Source organism: Oncorhynchus tshawytscha, linkage group LG33 (genome assembly GCF_018296145.1).
Source record: "Oncorhynchus tshawytscha isolate Ot180627B linkage group LG33, Otsh_v2.0, whole genome shotgun sequence".
Taxonomy (NCBI): Eukaryota; Metazoa; Chordata; class Actinopteri; order Salmoniformes; family Salmonidae; genus Oncorhynchus; species Oncorhynchus tshawytscha.
The window spans coordinates 30,727,394-30,742,631 of NC_056461.1; the positions used below are offsets into that span (position 1 = coordinate 30,727,394).

Here is a 15,238-nt window from a genome sequence, read left to right on the forward strand (position 1 = left end):
TGGGCCAAACACTGATAGCCCCAACGCTATTCTAAAGCTCTCCATGACATTTACAGGCAAGGATCCTGTTTGGATGTTATATGGAAATAGAAGAACAGGACAATGATGAGTACTAAACCAATCACATGAAAGAGAGTGAACATGAACATCCTTCTCTGATATGACACAGCCAAAGGAAACTGCCTGGTGAAATGTCATGAACGTGTTTACTATGTTGACAGGTTTGTAAATGTTTTACCGTGAACTCCTTTAGGTTCTCGTGTTTCCTCAGTTCGTCAGGGCTGGGCTGGTCCCCTCCACACAGGCGGTTGTACATCCACACACACAGGTACCACACTGACTTGGGGCTGGGGACAATGTTGAAGGGCGGCGGGAGAGTTCCTCCCTCGTCGAAATAACTCATCCACAGCTTGGTGCGGGCAAACTTCCATTCAATGTCCGCATGGTCCTGTGCAAAGGCATTTAGATATTAAAGGAGGTTGAGGATTCACTAGTAGAATTGAAACTCTTAAATCCTATTCAGTCACCATTATTATCACAGAGTGATGACAACCCACTTAATAGCAGGGCTAAAATACTTGTTTCCTCATCCTGTAGTTACATCCTGTCTCCCCTTCCATAGATCTGCCTCAGGCAATGAGCTGTTGTCTGAGTGGAGGGGTGAGGGTTTGGTTGGTTGATCAAAGTGTGTGTGTGTGTGTGTGCGTGGTGTGTGTGCGTTCGTGCGTGCGTGCGTGTGTGTGTGTGTGTGTGTGCGTGCGTGGTGTGTGTGTGTGCGTGCTTGCGTGGTGTGTGTGTGGTGTGTGTGTGTGCGTGCGTGCGTGGTGTGTGTGTGCGTTCGTGCGTGTGTGTGCGTGCGTGGTGTGTGTGTGTGCGTGTGTGCGTGGTGTGTGTGTGTGTGCGTGCTTGCGTGGTGTGTGTGTGTGTGTGTGTGTGCGTGCGTGCGTGGTGTGTGTGCGTTCGTGCGTGCGTGTGTGTGCGTGCGTGTGTGCGTGGTGTGTGTGTGTGTGCGTGCGTGCGTGCGTGTGTGTGTGTGTGTGCGTGGTGTGTGTGTGTGTGTGTGTGCGTGCGTGGTGTGTGTGTGTGCATTCGTGCGTGCGTGCGCGTGTGTGTGTGTGTGTGTGCGTGCGTGTGTGTGTGCGTGGTGCGTGTGTGGTGTACTTAGGTTTTTTCCCACAGCTCCCAGGGAGAGTGATACATGGGCGGAAGGCCTCTCTCCTCATCTTACATAAAGCTCTGGCAGAAAGGTTACATGGAGGAAAATAAAGGATAATAATAATGTCTCTGTGTGATGCAGCACCAGAAAAATACAGACTCTCTGAGGTGAAAACTCACCTTCAATAAAACCTTCATGATCTACAATATATTTTATGACAATTACTCATCCGGTTGTTATTCCTGCAGAGAGTGAGAGACGCTTTGCATAACTTCTTGGAGATCAACTGCAAGACACTCTCAGCATGCAGCAGAAGCACTGATCATTATTGTTTTTTTTTTGCATACCAAAGTCTTTACCCATAAGCACCAGCAAGAACTCCACAAAAAAAAGATGGCCACCCCACTGGGCGTGGACGTCAATTCAATGTCTATTCCACATTGGTTCAACATAATTTAATTGGGATGACGTGTAAACAACGCTGTTTCAACCAGAGTATAACCAGTGGGATGTGAGTTCCCATAATAAAGGAGCTAGCAGACGTGTGTGTGTGTGTGTGTGTGTGTGTGTGTATGTCTGTGTGTGTGTGTGTGTGTGTCTGACTCACAGCGATGAGCTGATAGGAATTATTCATCATGGCGATGAGCATGTTGAGCAGCACCACCAGGGAGATAACGTTGTAGGTACCGAACATGGTGGCTCCCACAAACTCTGTGAACTCATGGCGTGCCTTCACATTGGTCACGTACAGGTTGAGCAGGCCGAATATGGACCAGAACAGGGACTGCAGCGTCTCAAACAGCCTGGGGAAGAACACCATACAGAGACAGACTTTCTTTGAGTTTTGTGTTTTTCTACAAAACCCTTTATTTGGACTTTGATGAGCCAGAAACGATTACCATAGTCCTGTAAGCTGCAAATGCAGCGTTGCCAACCAAGAGCAAGGATTAGAAAGCCAGACAGCAGAAGCTTTTGAATCCTAAACTGATATTTTGCATTACAGTAACTCAATGAACCTTTAAACCTCCCAAAACAGATGGAGGCGAGAGACACAAACGGCTCATTCTCCAGAATGACTCAGGGGCTGGAGGAAGAAAATGAGATTTAGTACACTGCAGTATATTTTATTCATTACGGGAGAGGGAGAGGATTATGTGTATGCTGTTAGTTTCTCTGTGAAACATCGGGACAAATCAAAAGGGCTTTTCTATTGTAATAGGTATTGGAGTATAAGTCCCTGTTTTGTACCTGCCACCCTCCTCCTGCTCCTCTTCCCAAACACTTCTGTCTATTTACATCTCTTCATATTCTCCTCCTCTCTCAATTTATTTCAAGCTCCTTCCTCTACACTCCTTCCTCTACCCTCCTCCCTCTACCCTCCTTACTTTACCCTGCCTTCTACTTCTTCACTCCCTCCCTTGTCTCAGAATGTACTGGTCCCGTCCATCCCTCTATACACCCTTCTTTCTGTTTATCCAAACCCCTCCTTTTGTCATTACACAGTATCTGTCTTTCTCCGTTCTCATTTCCCCAGGACAAAGGGTCTCAGATGAGATGACTCACGTAGAAAAGGCGTTGTTCTGCTTCTCACAGCGGATGCCCTTGCAGTTGTTGGGCTCGTCCGAGGCCTTGGTCTCGTAGTAGAAGTACAGCTGGTTGAGCCCGTTGGCGAAGGCCAGCAGCACCAGGCAGTAGATGAAGAGGAACTTGAGGATGTCCAGCAACATGCGTCCCAGGGAGATCTGCAGAGGTCCCAGGTGGGAGTTGGCTGTGAACAGGGAGATGAGGCGCAGGGAGCTGAAGATGTTGGCGATAGCAAACAGGGCCTCGGCTATCAGCGTTGGGTGCCACATCTCCCACTCCTCCCGCGGCCGAGAGCTGTTGTACTGTTGTGGAGACAAGAGAGAGAGAGAGAGCTGTTGTACTGTTGTGGAGACAAGAGAGAGAGAGAGATAGAGAGCTGTTGTACTGTTGTGGAGACAAGAGAGAGAGAGAGATAGAGAGCTGTTGTACTGTTGTGGAGACAAGAGAGAGAGAGAGAGAGAGAGCTGTTGTACTGTTGTGGGGACAAGAGAGAGAGAGAGAGAGAGAGAGAGAGAGAGCTGTTGTACTGTTATGGAGACAAGAGAGCGAGAGAGAGAGAGAGAGAGAGAGAGAGAGAGAGCTGTTGTACAGTTGTGGAGACAAGAGAGAGCGAGCTGTTGTACTGTTGTGGAGACGAGAGAGAGAGAGAGAGAGAGCTGTTGTACTATTGTGGAGACAAGAGAGAGAGAGCGAGAGTTGTGTTACTGTTATGGAGACAAGAGAGAGAGAGAGAGAGAGCTGTTGTACTGTTGTGAGAGACGAGAGAGAGAGAGAGAGAGAGAGAGAGAGAGCTGTTGTACTGTTGTGGAGACAAGAGAGCGAGAGAGAGAGAGAGAGAGAGAGAGCTGTTGTACAGTTGTGGAGACAAGAGAGAGCGAGCTGTTGTACTGTTGTGGAGACGAGAGAGAGAGAGAGAGAGAGCTGTTGTACTATTGTGGAGACAAGAGAGAGAGAGCGAGAGAGAGAGAGAGAGAGAGAGAGAGAGAGAGAGAGAGAGAGAGAGCTGTTGTACTGTTGTGGAGACGAGAGAGAGAGAGAGAGAGAGAGAGAGAGAGAGAGAGAGCTGTTGTACTGTTGTGAGACGAGAGAGAGAGAGAGAGAGAGAGAGAGAGAGAGAGAGAGAGAGAGAGAGAGAGAGAGAGCTGTTGTACTGTTGTGGAGACAATAGAGAGAGAGCTGCTGTACTGTTGTGGAGACAAGAGAGAGAGAGCTGTTGTACTGTTGTGGAGACTGTTGTGGAGAGAGAGAGAGAGCTGTTGTACTGTTGTGGAGACGAGAGAGAGAGCTGTTGTACTATTGTGGAGACGAGAGAGAGAGAGCTGTTGTACTGTTGTGGAGACGAGAGAGAGAGAGCTGTTGTACTGTTGTGGAGACGAGAGAGAGAGCTGTTGTACTATTGTGGAGACAAGAGAGAGAGAGCTGTTGTACTGTTGTGGAGACGAGAGAGAGAGCTGTTGTACTGTTGTGGAGACAAGAGAGAGAGAGAGAGCTGTTGTACTATTGTGGAGATGAGAGAGAGAGAGAGAGAGAGAGAGAGAGAGAGAGAGGGAGAGGGGGAGAGAGAGAGAGAGAGAGCGAGCTGCTGTTCTGTTGTGGAGACGAGAGAGAGAGCTGTTGTACTGTTGTGGAGACAAGAGAGAGAGAGAGAGCTGTTGTACTGTTGTGGGGACGAGAGAGAGAGAGAGAGCTGCGGTACTGTTGTGGAGACAAGAGAGAGAGAGCTGTTGTACTGTTGTGGAGACGAGAGAGACAGAGAGAGAGAGAGCTGTTGTACTATTGTGGAGACGAGAGAGAGAGAGAGTGGGAGAGAGAGAGAGACAAAGAGAGAGAGAGAGAGACAAAGAGAGAGAGAGAGAGAGACAGAAAGAGAGAGAGAGAGAGAGAGAGAGAGAGAGAGATGCTGTTCTGTTGTGGAGACAAGAGAGAGGCAGAGAGAGTACTGTTAGCTACATGTCAGAAGGCCACGGTTATGTTGGAATGTGTATGTTGGCAAGAATAAATAGACAGGAATTTCTTAACCCTCACAATAGCATCAACTCATCTTGAAAAAAATGCACGTACCTTGAAGTAAGCAACTAGTTTCAGTGAGATAGTGGCCAAGTAGAGAGAGTTCATGGCAAAGTCCATCAGGTTCCACCAGTCATGGACGTACTCAGTGAAGCCGCCATCCCACATCTCCTTTATCTCAGCCCAGATGAAGCCTGAAGTGCAGACAGGTGTCCGTCAGTAAGACATGTGACATTGCACACTGCAATTAATGGTACCTGTCACAATAGTTTTACAGTGTAAACGTATAACTAGTCCAAATCAGAAACAGATTAACTCCAGCAAAATTCAGCATTGAATTTCTCAATATCCACCCAATTACAAGTTAGAACCTGTTAGAGTGGTATCTAACGATAAAGGTAGCTCTCCCCAGTCACCTTTTCGCCCCCCACCCCATCCCTCTGCTCACCCAGCACCCAGGGAAGGATCATCCACTCCACCACGGTGGGTGGCGGGCCCTGGACGTGCAGGTCTGTTCTCACGATGTGCTGGGAGGCCAGGAGGAGGAGGAAAAGGAAAGTCAGGTAGGAGGCTGTGTGGCAGATGAACTTGATGAAGGGCTTCTTGATGAAGAGGCCCAGGGCACTCCTAGGGGCCAGCAGGTAGACCAGGGAGAAGATGGGGAAGAGCAGGCCGATGGTAAAGCAGGTGACCAGCTTGACCGCCCAGTGGTGTCTGCGCCACCCAGGAAAACCGTCGTACCACAGGGTGGCCAGGAGCTGCTGGCAGTTTGGCTGGGACACAAACTGGAGAGGAAGACAGTGACAGATACAGGAAAAAGATCCATAAGGGAAATCAAAACAAAAGTATCAGACTGAGCCAGTGTTGTACAGAGTGATAGTATGTCCAACCACCAAGAAATTCCTCAAATCTAATACAATAGAAGCATGCTGGGGTGGAGATCGTACATATCTTTAATATGCTTCTGCCACGTAGTGCTTCAGAGGCGATGTGTACTACGTAAAGTCCCAGGCTCTCGGCAACTTTCCTGCAGTAAAACGAACTTCCCTGTGTTAGTCCCTGGAGCTAACCTCCCACATATGACCACTGACCTTGACACAGAACAGAAAAAAAGGGGCGGAGTTCGGGCTGCCTTCTGAGAATTCATAGGCGAGTGAGTAAACTCCCACTGCCAACGTGCAATCATTGGAAAATAAAATGGATAACCTACAATCAAGATTATACTATCAACAGGACATTAGAAACTGCAATATCTTTTGTTTCATAGAGCCGTGGCTGAACGATGACACAGATAATATAGAACTGGAGGGATTTTCCATGTACCGGCAGGACAGAGAAGCTACGTCTAGTAAGACGAGGGGCGGGGGAGTGTGTCTATTTGTCAATAACAGCTGGTGCGCGATGTCTAATAATAAAGATGTCTCTAGGTATTGCTCGCCTGAGGTAGAGTACCTTATGATATAGCTTTAGACCACACTATCTAAGAAGAGTCTTCTCATCTATATTATTCGTAGCCGTCTATTTACCACCACACACCAAGGCACTAAGACCAGAATCACAAGATGTATAAGGCCATAAGCAAACAAGAAAATACTCATCCAGAAGCAGTGCTCCTATTGTCTGGGGACTTTAATGCAGGCAAACTTAAATCAGTTTTACCTCATTTCTACCAGCATGTCACATGTGCAACCAGAGGAAATAAACTCTAGACCACCTTCACTCCACACACAGAGATGCATAGAAAGCTCTCCCCTGCCCTCAATTTGGTGAATCTGACCATAATTCAAGCTTCCTGATTCCTGCTTACAAGCAAAAACTAAAGCAGGAAGTACCAGTGACTCGCTCAATACGGAAGTGGTCAGATGACGCGGATGCTACGCTACAGAACTGTTTTGCTAGCACAGACTGGAATATGTTCCGGGATTCATCAAATGGCATTGAGGAGTATAGCACCTCAGTCATCGGCTTCATCAATAAGTGCATCAACGACGTCGTCCCCACAGTGACCGTACGTACATATCCCAACCAGAAGCCATGGATTACAGACAACATCCGCATCAACCTAAAGGCTAGAGCTGCCGCTTTCAAGGAGCGGGACACTAATCCGGACGCTTATAAGAAGTCCCTCTATTCCCTCAGACGAACCATCAAACAAGCAAAGCGTCAATACAGGATTAAGATTGAATCCTACTACACTGGCTTTGATGCTGGTCAGATGTGGCAGGGCTTGAAAACTATTACGGACTACAAAGGGAAACCCAGCTGCGAGTTGCCCAGTGATGCGAGCCTACCAGCGAGCGAAATGCCTTTTATGCTCGCTTCGAGGCAAGCAACACTGAAGCATGCACGAAAGCACCAGCTGTTCTGGACGACTGTGTGATAGAGCTCTAGGTAGCCGATGTGAGCAAGACCTTTAAACAGGTTAACCTTCACAAAGCCACAGGGCCAGATGGATTACAAGGACCTGTACTCAAAGCATTCGCAGATCAACTGGCAAGTGTCTTCACTGACATTTTCAACCTCTCCCTGACCGAATCTGTAATACCTACATGTTTCAAGCAGACCACCATAGTCCCTGTGCCCAAGAAAGCGAAGATAACCTGCCTAAATGATTACTGCCCCGTAGCACTCATGTCGGTAGCCATGAAGTGCTTTGAAAGGCTGGTCATGGCTCACATCAACACCATCCTCCCAGATAACCTAGACCCACTCCACTTCACATACTGCTCCAAAGATCCACAGATGACGCAACCTCAATCGCACTCCACACTGTCCTTTCCCACCTGGACAAAAGGAACACCTATGCAAGAATGCTGTTCATTGACTACAACTCAGCGTTCAACACCATAGTGCCCATGAAGCTCATCACTAAGCTAAGGACCCTGGGACTAATCACCTCCCTCCGCAACTGGATCCTGGACTTCCTGACGGGCCGCCCCCAGGTGGTAAGGTTAGGCAACAACATGTCTAATACGCTGATCCTCAACACTGGGGCCCCTCAGGGGTGTGTGCTTAGTCCCCTCCTGTACTCCCTGTTCAAACATGACTCCAACACCATCATTAAGTTTGCTGACGACACAACAGTAGTAGGCCTGATCACCAACAATGATGAGACTGTATGGAGGAGGTCAGAGACCTGGCAGTGTGGTGTCAGGACAACAACCTCTCCCTCAATGTGAGCAAGACAAAAGAGCTGATCGTGGACTATAGGAAAAGGCGGGCCAAAACAGGCCCCCATTAACATTGATGGGACTGTAGTGGAGCGGGTCGAGAGTTTCAAGTTCCTTGGTGTCCACATCACCAACTAACTATCATGGTCCAAACACACCAAGACAGTCATGAAGAGGGCACGATAAAACCTTTTCCCCCTCAGGAGACTGAAAAGACTTGGCATGTGTCCCCAGATCCTCAAAGTGTTCTACAACTGCACCATCGAGAGCATCTTGACTGGTTGCATCACCGCCTGGTATGCTAACTGCTCGGCATTTGACCATAAGGCGCTACAGAGAGTAGTGCGTACAGCCCAGAGGAAAGCCAAAAACATTGTCAAAGACTCCAGTCACCCAAGTTATAGACTGTTTTTTCTGCCGCATGGCAAGCGGTACCGGAGCGCCAAGTCTAGGTCTAAAAGGCTCCTCAACAGCTTCTACCCCCAAGCCATAAGACTAGTGAACAATTAATCAAATGGCCACCGGACTGTTTACATTGACCCCCCTTTGTTTTTGCACTGCTGCTACTTGTTGTTTATTATCTATTATCCTCCCTACCTACATGTACAAATTCCTCAACTAACCTCTACCCCCGCACATTGACTCGGTACTGGTACCCCCTTGTATATAGCCTTGCTATTGTTACTTTATTGTGTTACTTTTTATCATTTTTGACTTTAGTTTATTAGGTAAATATTTTCTTAACTCTTTCTTGAACTGCACTGTTGGTTAAGGGCTTGTAAAGTAAGCATTTCACGGTAAGGTGAATGTTGTGTTCGGCGCATATGACAAATAAAGTTTGATTTGATTGTGGATGCATAGGGATGAGGGACCAACGACCCGATTTGAACGACTTTACTAACTGTGGCATGCTGGGTAACCAGTCCCAGCAGAGCAGCTGATTCTATCAAGCCCAAACAGTAGTTCTCCCTCCTCCCAAGTGTGCATATATATTGGATGCACATGCTAAATTCAACTAGTTTAACCCTGCTGTCCTCCCACCGCCCCCATGCCCCCCGACTTCTCCCTGACAACCAGGCACTGAACTCCCACGTGAATGTGCTGTCCTTCATCTCTGACCATCTACCTCTAGAATGATTGCTGTTTTGAATAAGGTAACTTTAACCAACCATAAGATGTCCGAATGCTGACTGAACTGAGAGTGCTGCTGACTGTAGTGGTCTGAGGATGAAGGATGAAAGAGCTGTAGCCTACTTGCTGACCGAGGCATGATTATTCTACCTGGCCTTTTCCCCAGTGTGGTTGGTTAGGTTCTCTTAACAGCCCTGCAGACCTGGAGAAGACTGAGAATTTATTACACTGCAGAGAGAAATACAGTATTCAGCTCACAACAAAGGAGCAGCCAAATGCCAGCATTCCAATCAAGAGGAGTGTGTGCGTGTGTGTATGCGAGTGAGGATGAGTGTGTGCTTTTGTTTGGCCCACACATATGTGAGGGTGTGTTTGTCAGACCTCTCCCGGGGTACAAAAGGGAAGGAAAGACAGCGTGCCAAATTTATTTTATACCAACAAAAAGAAGCAACAGAATGGCAGAATTCTCAGTGGTATAGTAAACTGTGAATAGATCCCTTTAGTTGGCAATGAGAGAACACAAGCCAGCTGATCACCCAAGCTCTCAACTTGCCTGTGTCTCGTTTCATTTAGACTTAAACGCTGTGACTCACTTCTACATGCTATTCCTGTAGATATTGTTTTATAAATAGATGGTGAGATGACTACAATTTCTGACACAACTCAAATTGGTCCTGTTATCACTGTTCAATATCAAGACGATTTGAATTAAAGTGCTCGACCATCAAGCTTCCATTGTCTACAACAGATCTCTTCTAGTCACTGCTCTCTTCTCAAATGTCAGGTTCATTTCCTCTAGTGTGCTAGATTATTATTAGTCAAGTGTTTTGTCACTGTCACTGACAGCAACTGACATTTTGCTGCATAAAGAAATATCCTAGGAAACAACGCATGGAAATTCATCATTGGCACTCTAGTTATATTATCACAAGCATACAGGAAGATGTGCTTGTTGAAATAGGTAACACTGCCAGCCAGCATAGTGCCTAGTGAGCACTTCACCTGATACAGTGCCAATCCATTCAGCTAAGGACACCCTCACTATACCAGACATCTTCTGCATGGCCCTCTCTCCTCTCCCTCTCACCTCTTTCTGGTGGTACTTGATGGCCAGTTTGAGCTTGGCCAGGTCGCGGCAGTCCTTTGGGTCCAGCTCCTCACTGAGGTAGTCACGGTGGTTGAGGATGGTCTCCAGCTCTCTGGAGCTCCTGGCCTGGTCCAGCAGGTCCTTGGCAAACAGCTTACACTGTTGGGACAGCTCCTCGTACTCCTGACGGAACTCATTCTCCACCTGGAAGAGTCATAAACTAGTTAAACCCCCTTTATAAACCCTTCATAAACCCTTAACACGACTGGGACAGCTCCTGGTACTCCTGACGGAACTCGTTCTTCACCTGGAAGAGTCATAAACTAGTTAAAACCCCTTTATAACCCCTTCATAAACCCTAACACGACTGGGACAGCTCCTGGTAATCCTGACAGAGCTCGTTTCCCACCTTGCTCAGTTCTTTCAGCTCCCAGCCCAGGCGGAAGGCGGTCAGGATGGGGTCTTCGCTGGACAGGGCAATGAGGGACGGGCTGGCTAGGGTCTTGTAGACATTGAGGCGGGAGCGGGAGTGGCGCAGGCTGTCCACCTCGGAGCTGGACACGCACGCCACGCAGTCACAGCGGATCTGGTGTGGCCGGGGGATGGTGACTTTGCGCTGGACCAGCAGTTTGATGATCTCGTAGTTGTTGGTGTGAGCTGCCAGCATGATGGGTGTGATGTCAGGGGTAAACTCTGAGAACTGGGTATCCATCATCAGGTTGGGCACCTGGAGAAGAGAACAGGGGGTTGGGGTGGAGAGGGATTAATGAGTGCGCCCAGGCAAGGACATAACCTGTATAACTTACATAACATGTATATAACCAGGAGAACATATACATAACATGTATATAACCAGGAGAACATATACATAACATGTATATAACCAGGAGAACATATACATAACATGTATATAACCAGGAGAACATATACATAACATGTATATAACCAGGAGAACATATACATAACATGTATATAACCAGGAGAACATATACATAACATGTATATAACCAGGAGAACATATACATAACATGTATATAACCAGGAGAACATATACATAACATGTATATAACCAGGAGAACATATACATAACATGTATATAACCAGGAGAACATATACATAACATGTATATAACCAGGAGAACATATACATGACATGTAACCATCTTGCTAATTGGGCTACAGTAAGGACCTTATAGGCCTAGGCTACTAGCTGAAATGTGCTCCTAAGGTCCACCTTACCTGTTTCTCTCCACTGGGCCTGCGGTGGGACAGCAGCAGTTCCACGGCGCCCACCACCTCCTTGCGGATGGCGTAGAGCAGCGCGTCGCCCACGTGCACGCCATGGTTGAGCAGAAGCTCCATCACCTCCAGGTTTTCGTTCTCGATGGCGATGAGCAGAGCGCTGCGCCCCAGCGGGTCCAGGCAGTTTACGTTGATGTTGTAGTAGATCTCCGCCTCCTGCAGGGCCAGCTTCACCCCGGCATAGTCGCCCTTCTCCACCGCTGTCAGGTACGCCCGCTCCTCCACTGACAGCTCCGCTTCCGCCCGCACGATCTGCAGCGGGATGCGGTCGCGGTACGGTGAGTAGCTCGCCTTCTTGTAGTACAGCTGGGCCATGGGATTCATCATGTGCACACAGTCAGCGTGACTCGTGACCTACTGGGAGATTGGAATCTGGGGGCAAACAAAAAACAGCATGGGTTCGTTTCGTTCTCCACATATTGCGGAGTAGGACAGTACTGAAAGCCTAAAAGGCTTTGTATGGTCATACAGCATTTACTGTGATGCGGCCTCTGCAGAAGTCAAAGCAAATATAGATTTTGTGGTTCGCGGAGCAGCGCAGAGCTGTTGTGAAGGAAGTTGTCAAGGAAGTGAGTTTGTGTTTATACAGGACTGACCTACTGTCAGCCAATCATGTCAATGCGGAGCTATACGGAGCCCTCCAGATTGTTACAAAATTTGAGAGTAGCACGGCGATGCGATTTCGGAGCACAATTTGGCCTCTGCGTGCCTTCGCGTCACACCCTCCATACGGCGCCTCCGACACACATTTTCGGATCGAGAATAAATTGGATTGCCAAATTCACACCACAGCGAGCAATGTTTTTTATTCCTGTCTTGGACTTCTATTCTATTCACATAGAGGGTTCCACTCCCGCTCAAGCCAGGTTATTGGCCCCATGATAATCCGGTCATTTTTTCAGCCTCCTCCTATGATGTTGCTCCACACAGCTGAATGTATCAGTAGGATAAACGGGCTCTTTGATCACTGCAAGAGTTGTTTTTTCCAGGAAACTGACAGCAGAGGGGAAGAAGCCCATAGAAGATGGAACTAGTGGGGCCCCTCTGCCACCCCACCGCCATCACCTCGTCTTTCTAAAATGATCTTCCGAAATTGTTGCAACCCCTATTACTAGCCTGTTCAACCCCTCTTTCGTATGGTCTGAGATTCCCATAGATTGGAAAGCGGTCATCCCCCTCTTCAAAGGGCGAGACACTCTAGACCAAAAACTGCTACAGACCTAGATCTATCCTACCCTGCATCTCTAAGGTCTTCGAAAGCCAAGTTAACAAACAGATTACTGACCATTTTGAATCCCACCGTATGTTCTCCGCTATGCAATCCAGTTTCAGAGCTGGTCACGGGTGCACTTCAGCCACGCTCAAGGTCCTAAACGATATCATAACCGCCATCAATAAGAGACATTACTGTGCAGCCGTATTCATCGAATTGGCTAAGGCTTTCGACTCTGTCAATCACCACATTCTTATTGGCAGACTCAACAGCCTTGGTTTCTCAAATGATTGCCTCGCCTGGTTTACCAACTACTTCTCTGATAGAGTTCTGTATGTCAAATCAGAGAGCCTGTTGTCCAGACCTTCGGCAGTCTCTATGGGAGTGCCACAGGGTTCAATTCTCGGGCCGACTCTCTTCTCTGTATACATAAATGATGTCGCTCTTGCTGCTGGTGATTCTTTGATCCACCTCTACGCAGACGACACCATTCTGTAAATCTCTGGCCCTTCTTTGGACACTGTGTTAACTAACCTCCAGATGAGCTTCAATGCCATACAACTCTCCTTCCGTGGCCTCCAACTGCTCTTAAATGCAAGTAAAACTAAATGCATGCTCTTCAACCGATCGCTGCCCACACCTGCCCACCCGTCCAGCATCACTACTCTGGACGGTTCTGACTTAGAATATGTGGACAACTACAAATACCTAGGTTTGTGGTTAGACTGTAAACTCTCCTTCCAGACTCACATAAAACATCTCCAATTCAAAATTAAATCTAGAATCGGATTCCTATTTTGCAACAAAGCATCCTTCACTCATACTGCCAAACATACCCTTGTAAAACTGACCATCCTACCGATCCTCGACTTCGGCGATGTCATTTACAAAATAGCCTCCAACACTCTACTCAACAAATTGGATGCAGCCTATCACAAAGCCATCCGTTTTGTAACCAAAGCCCCATATACTACCCACCACTGCGACCTGTACGCTCTCGTTGGCTGTCCCTCGCTTCATACTCGTTGCCAAATCCACTGGCTGCAGGTCATCTACAAGTCTTTGCTAGGTAAAGCCCCGCCTTATCTCAGCTCACTGGTCACCATAGCAGCACCCACCCATAGCACGCGCTCCAGCAGGTACATCTCACTGGTCACCCCCAAAGCCAATTCCTCCTTTAGCTGCCTCTACTTCCAGTTCTCTGCTGCCAATGACTGGAACGAACTGCAAAAATCACTAAACCTGGAGACTCTTACCTCCCTCACTAGCTTTAAGCACCAGCTGTCAGAGCAGCTCACAGATCACTGCACCTGTACATAGCCCATCTGTAAATAGCCCATACAATCTTCCTCATCCCCCATACTGTATTTATTTATTTATCTTGCTCCTTTGCATCCCAGTATCTCTACTTGCACATTAATCTTCTGCACATTCTACAATTCCAGTTTTTAATTGCTATATTGTAAATACTTCGCCACCATGGCCTATCTATTGCCTTATCTCTTATCCTACCTCATTTGCACATGTTCTATATAGATTTTTCTACTGTATTTTGGATTGTATGTTTGTTTATTCCATGTGTAACTCTGTGTTGTTGTATGTGTCAAACTGCTTTGCTTTATCTTGGCTAGGTTACAGTTGCAAATGAGAACTTGTTCTCAACTAGCCTACCTGGTTAAATAAAGGTGAAATAACATTTAAAAAATAAAACCTCATAACCCATCTGCCACCCCACCGCCACCACCTCATAACCCATCTGCCACCCCACTGCCACCCCTCAAAACCATCTGCCACCCCACTGCCACCCCCTCAAAACCATCTGCCACCCCACTGCCACCCCACTGCCACCACCTCATAACCCATCTGCCACCCCACTGCCACCCCACTGCCACCACCTCATAACCCATCTGCCACCCCACCGCCACCCCACTGCCACCACCTCATAACCCATCTGCCACCCCACTGCCACCCCTCAAAACCATCTGCCACCCCACTGCCACCCCCTCAAAACCATCTGCCACCCCACTGCCACCACCTCATAACCCATCTGCCACCCCACTGCCACCACCTCATAACCCATCTGCCACCCCACTGCCACCCCACTGCCACCACCTCATAACCCATCTGCCACCCCACTGCCACCCCCAAAACCATCTGCCACCCCACTGCCACCCCTCATAACCCATCTGCCACCCCACCGCCACCCCACTGCCACCACCTCATAACCCATCTGCCACCCCACTGCCACCCCCTCAAAACCATCTGCCACCCCACTGCCACCCCCTCAAAACCATCTGCCACCCCACTGCCACTGTCACCCCTCATAACCCATCTGCCACCCCACTGCCACCCCACTGCCACCACCCCTCATAACCCATCTGCCACCCCACTGCCACCCCTCAAAACCATCTGCCACCCCACTGCCACCCCCTCAAAACCATCTGCCACCCCACTGCCACCACCTCATAACCCATCTGCCACCCACTGTCACCACCTCATAACCCATCTGCCACCCATCTGCCACCACCCCAAAACTGCCACCCCCTGCCACCAAAACCATCTGCCACCCCACTGCCACCCCCTCATAAC

General features: G+C 48.3%; 1 protein-coding gene across 1 annotated transcript in view; it reads right to left on the reverse strand.

The window, feature by feature from the left end:
• The window catches only part of LOC112231140 (short transient receptor potential channel 5-like), a 46,809-nt gene that overhangs the window by 15,176 nt on the left and 16,395 nt on the right, over window positions 1-15,238 (reverse strand). Inside the window, exons 2-9 of the mRNA XM_042311623.1 lie at window positions 11,374-11,808; window positions 10,545-10,862; window positions 10,136-10,339; window positions 5,196-5,532; window positions 4,802-4,941; window positions 2,720-3,042; window positions 1,764-1,959; window positions 239-448 (exon numbers count right to left, since the gene is read on the reverse strand). Coding sequence (XP_042167557.1) covers window positions 239-448; window positions 1,764-1,959; window positions 2,720-3,042; window positions 4,802-4,941; window positions 5,196-5,532; window positions 10,136-10,339; window positions 10,545-10,862; window positions 11,374-11,763 — 2,118 coding nt within the window. The 5' untranslated portion in view covers window positions 11,764-11,808. The remainder of the gene's footprint in view (window positions 1-238; window positions 449-1,763; window positions 1,960-2,719; window positions 3,043-4,801; window positions 4,942-5,195; window positions 5,533-10,135; window positions 10,340-10,544; window positions 10,863-11,373; window positions 11,809-15,238) is intronic.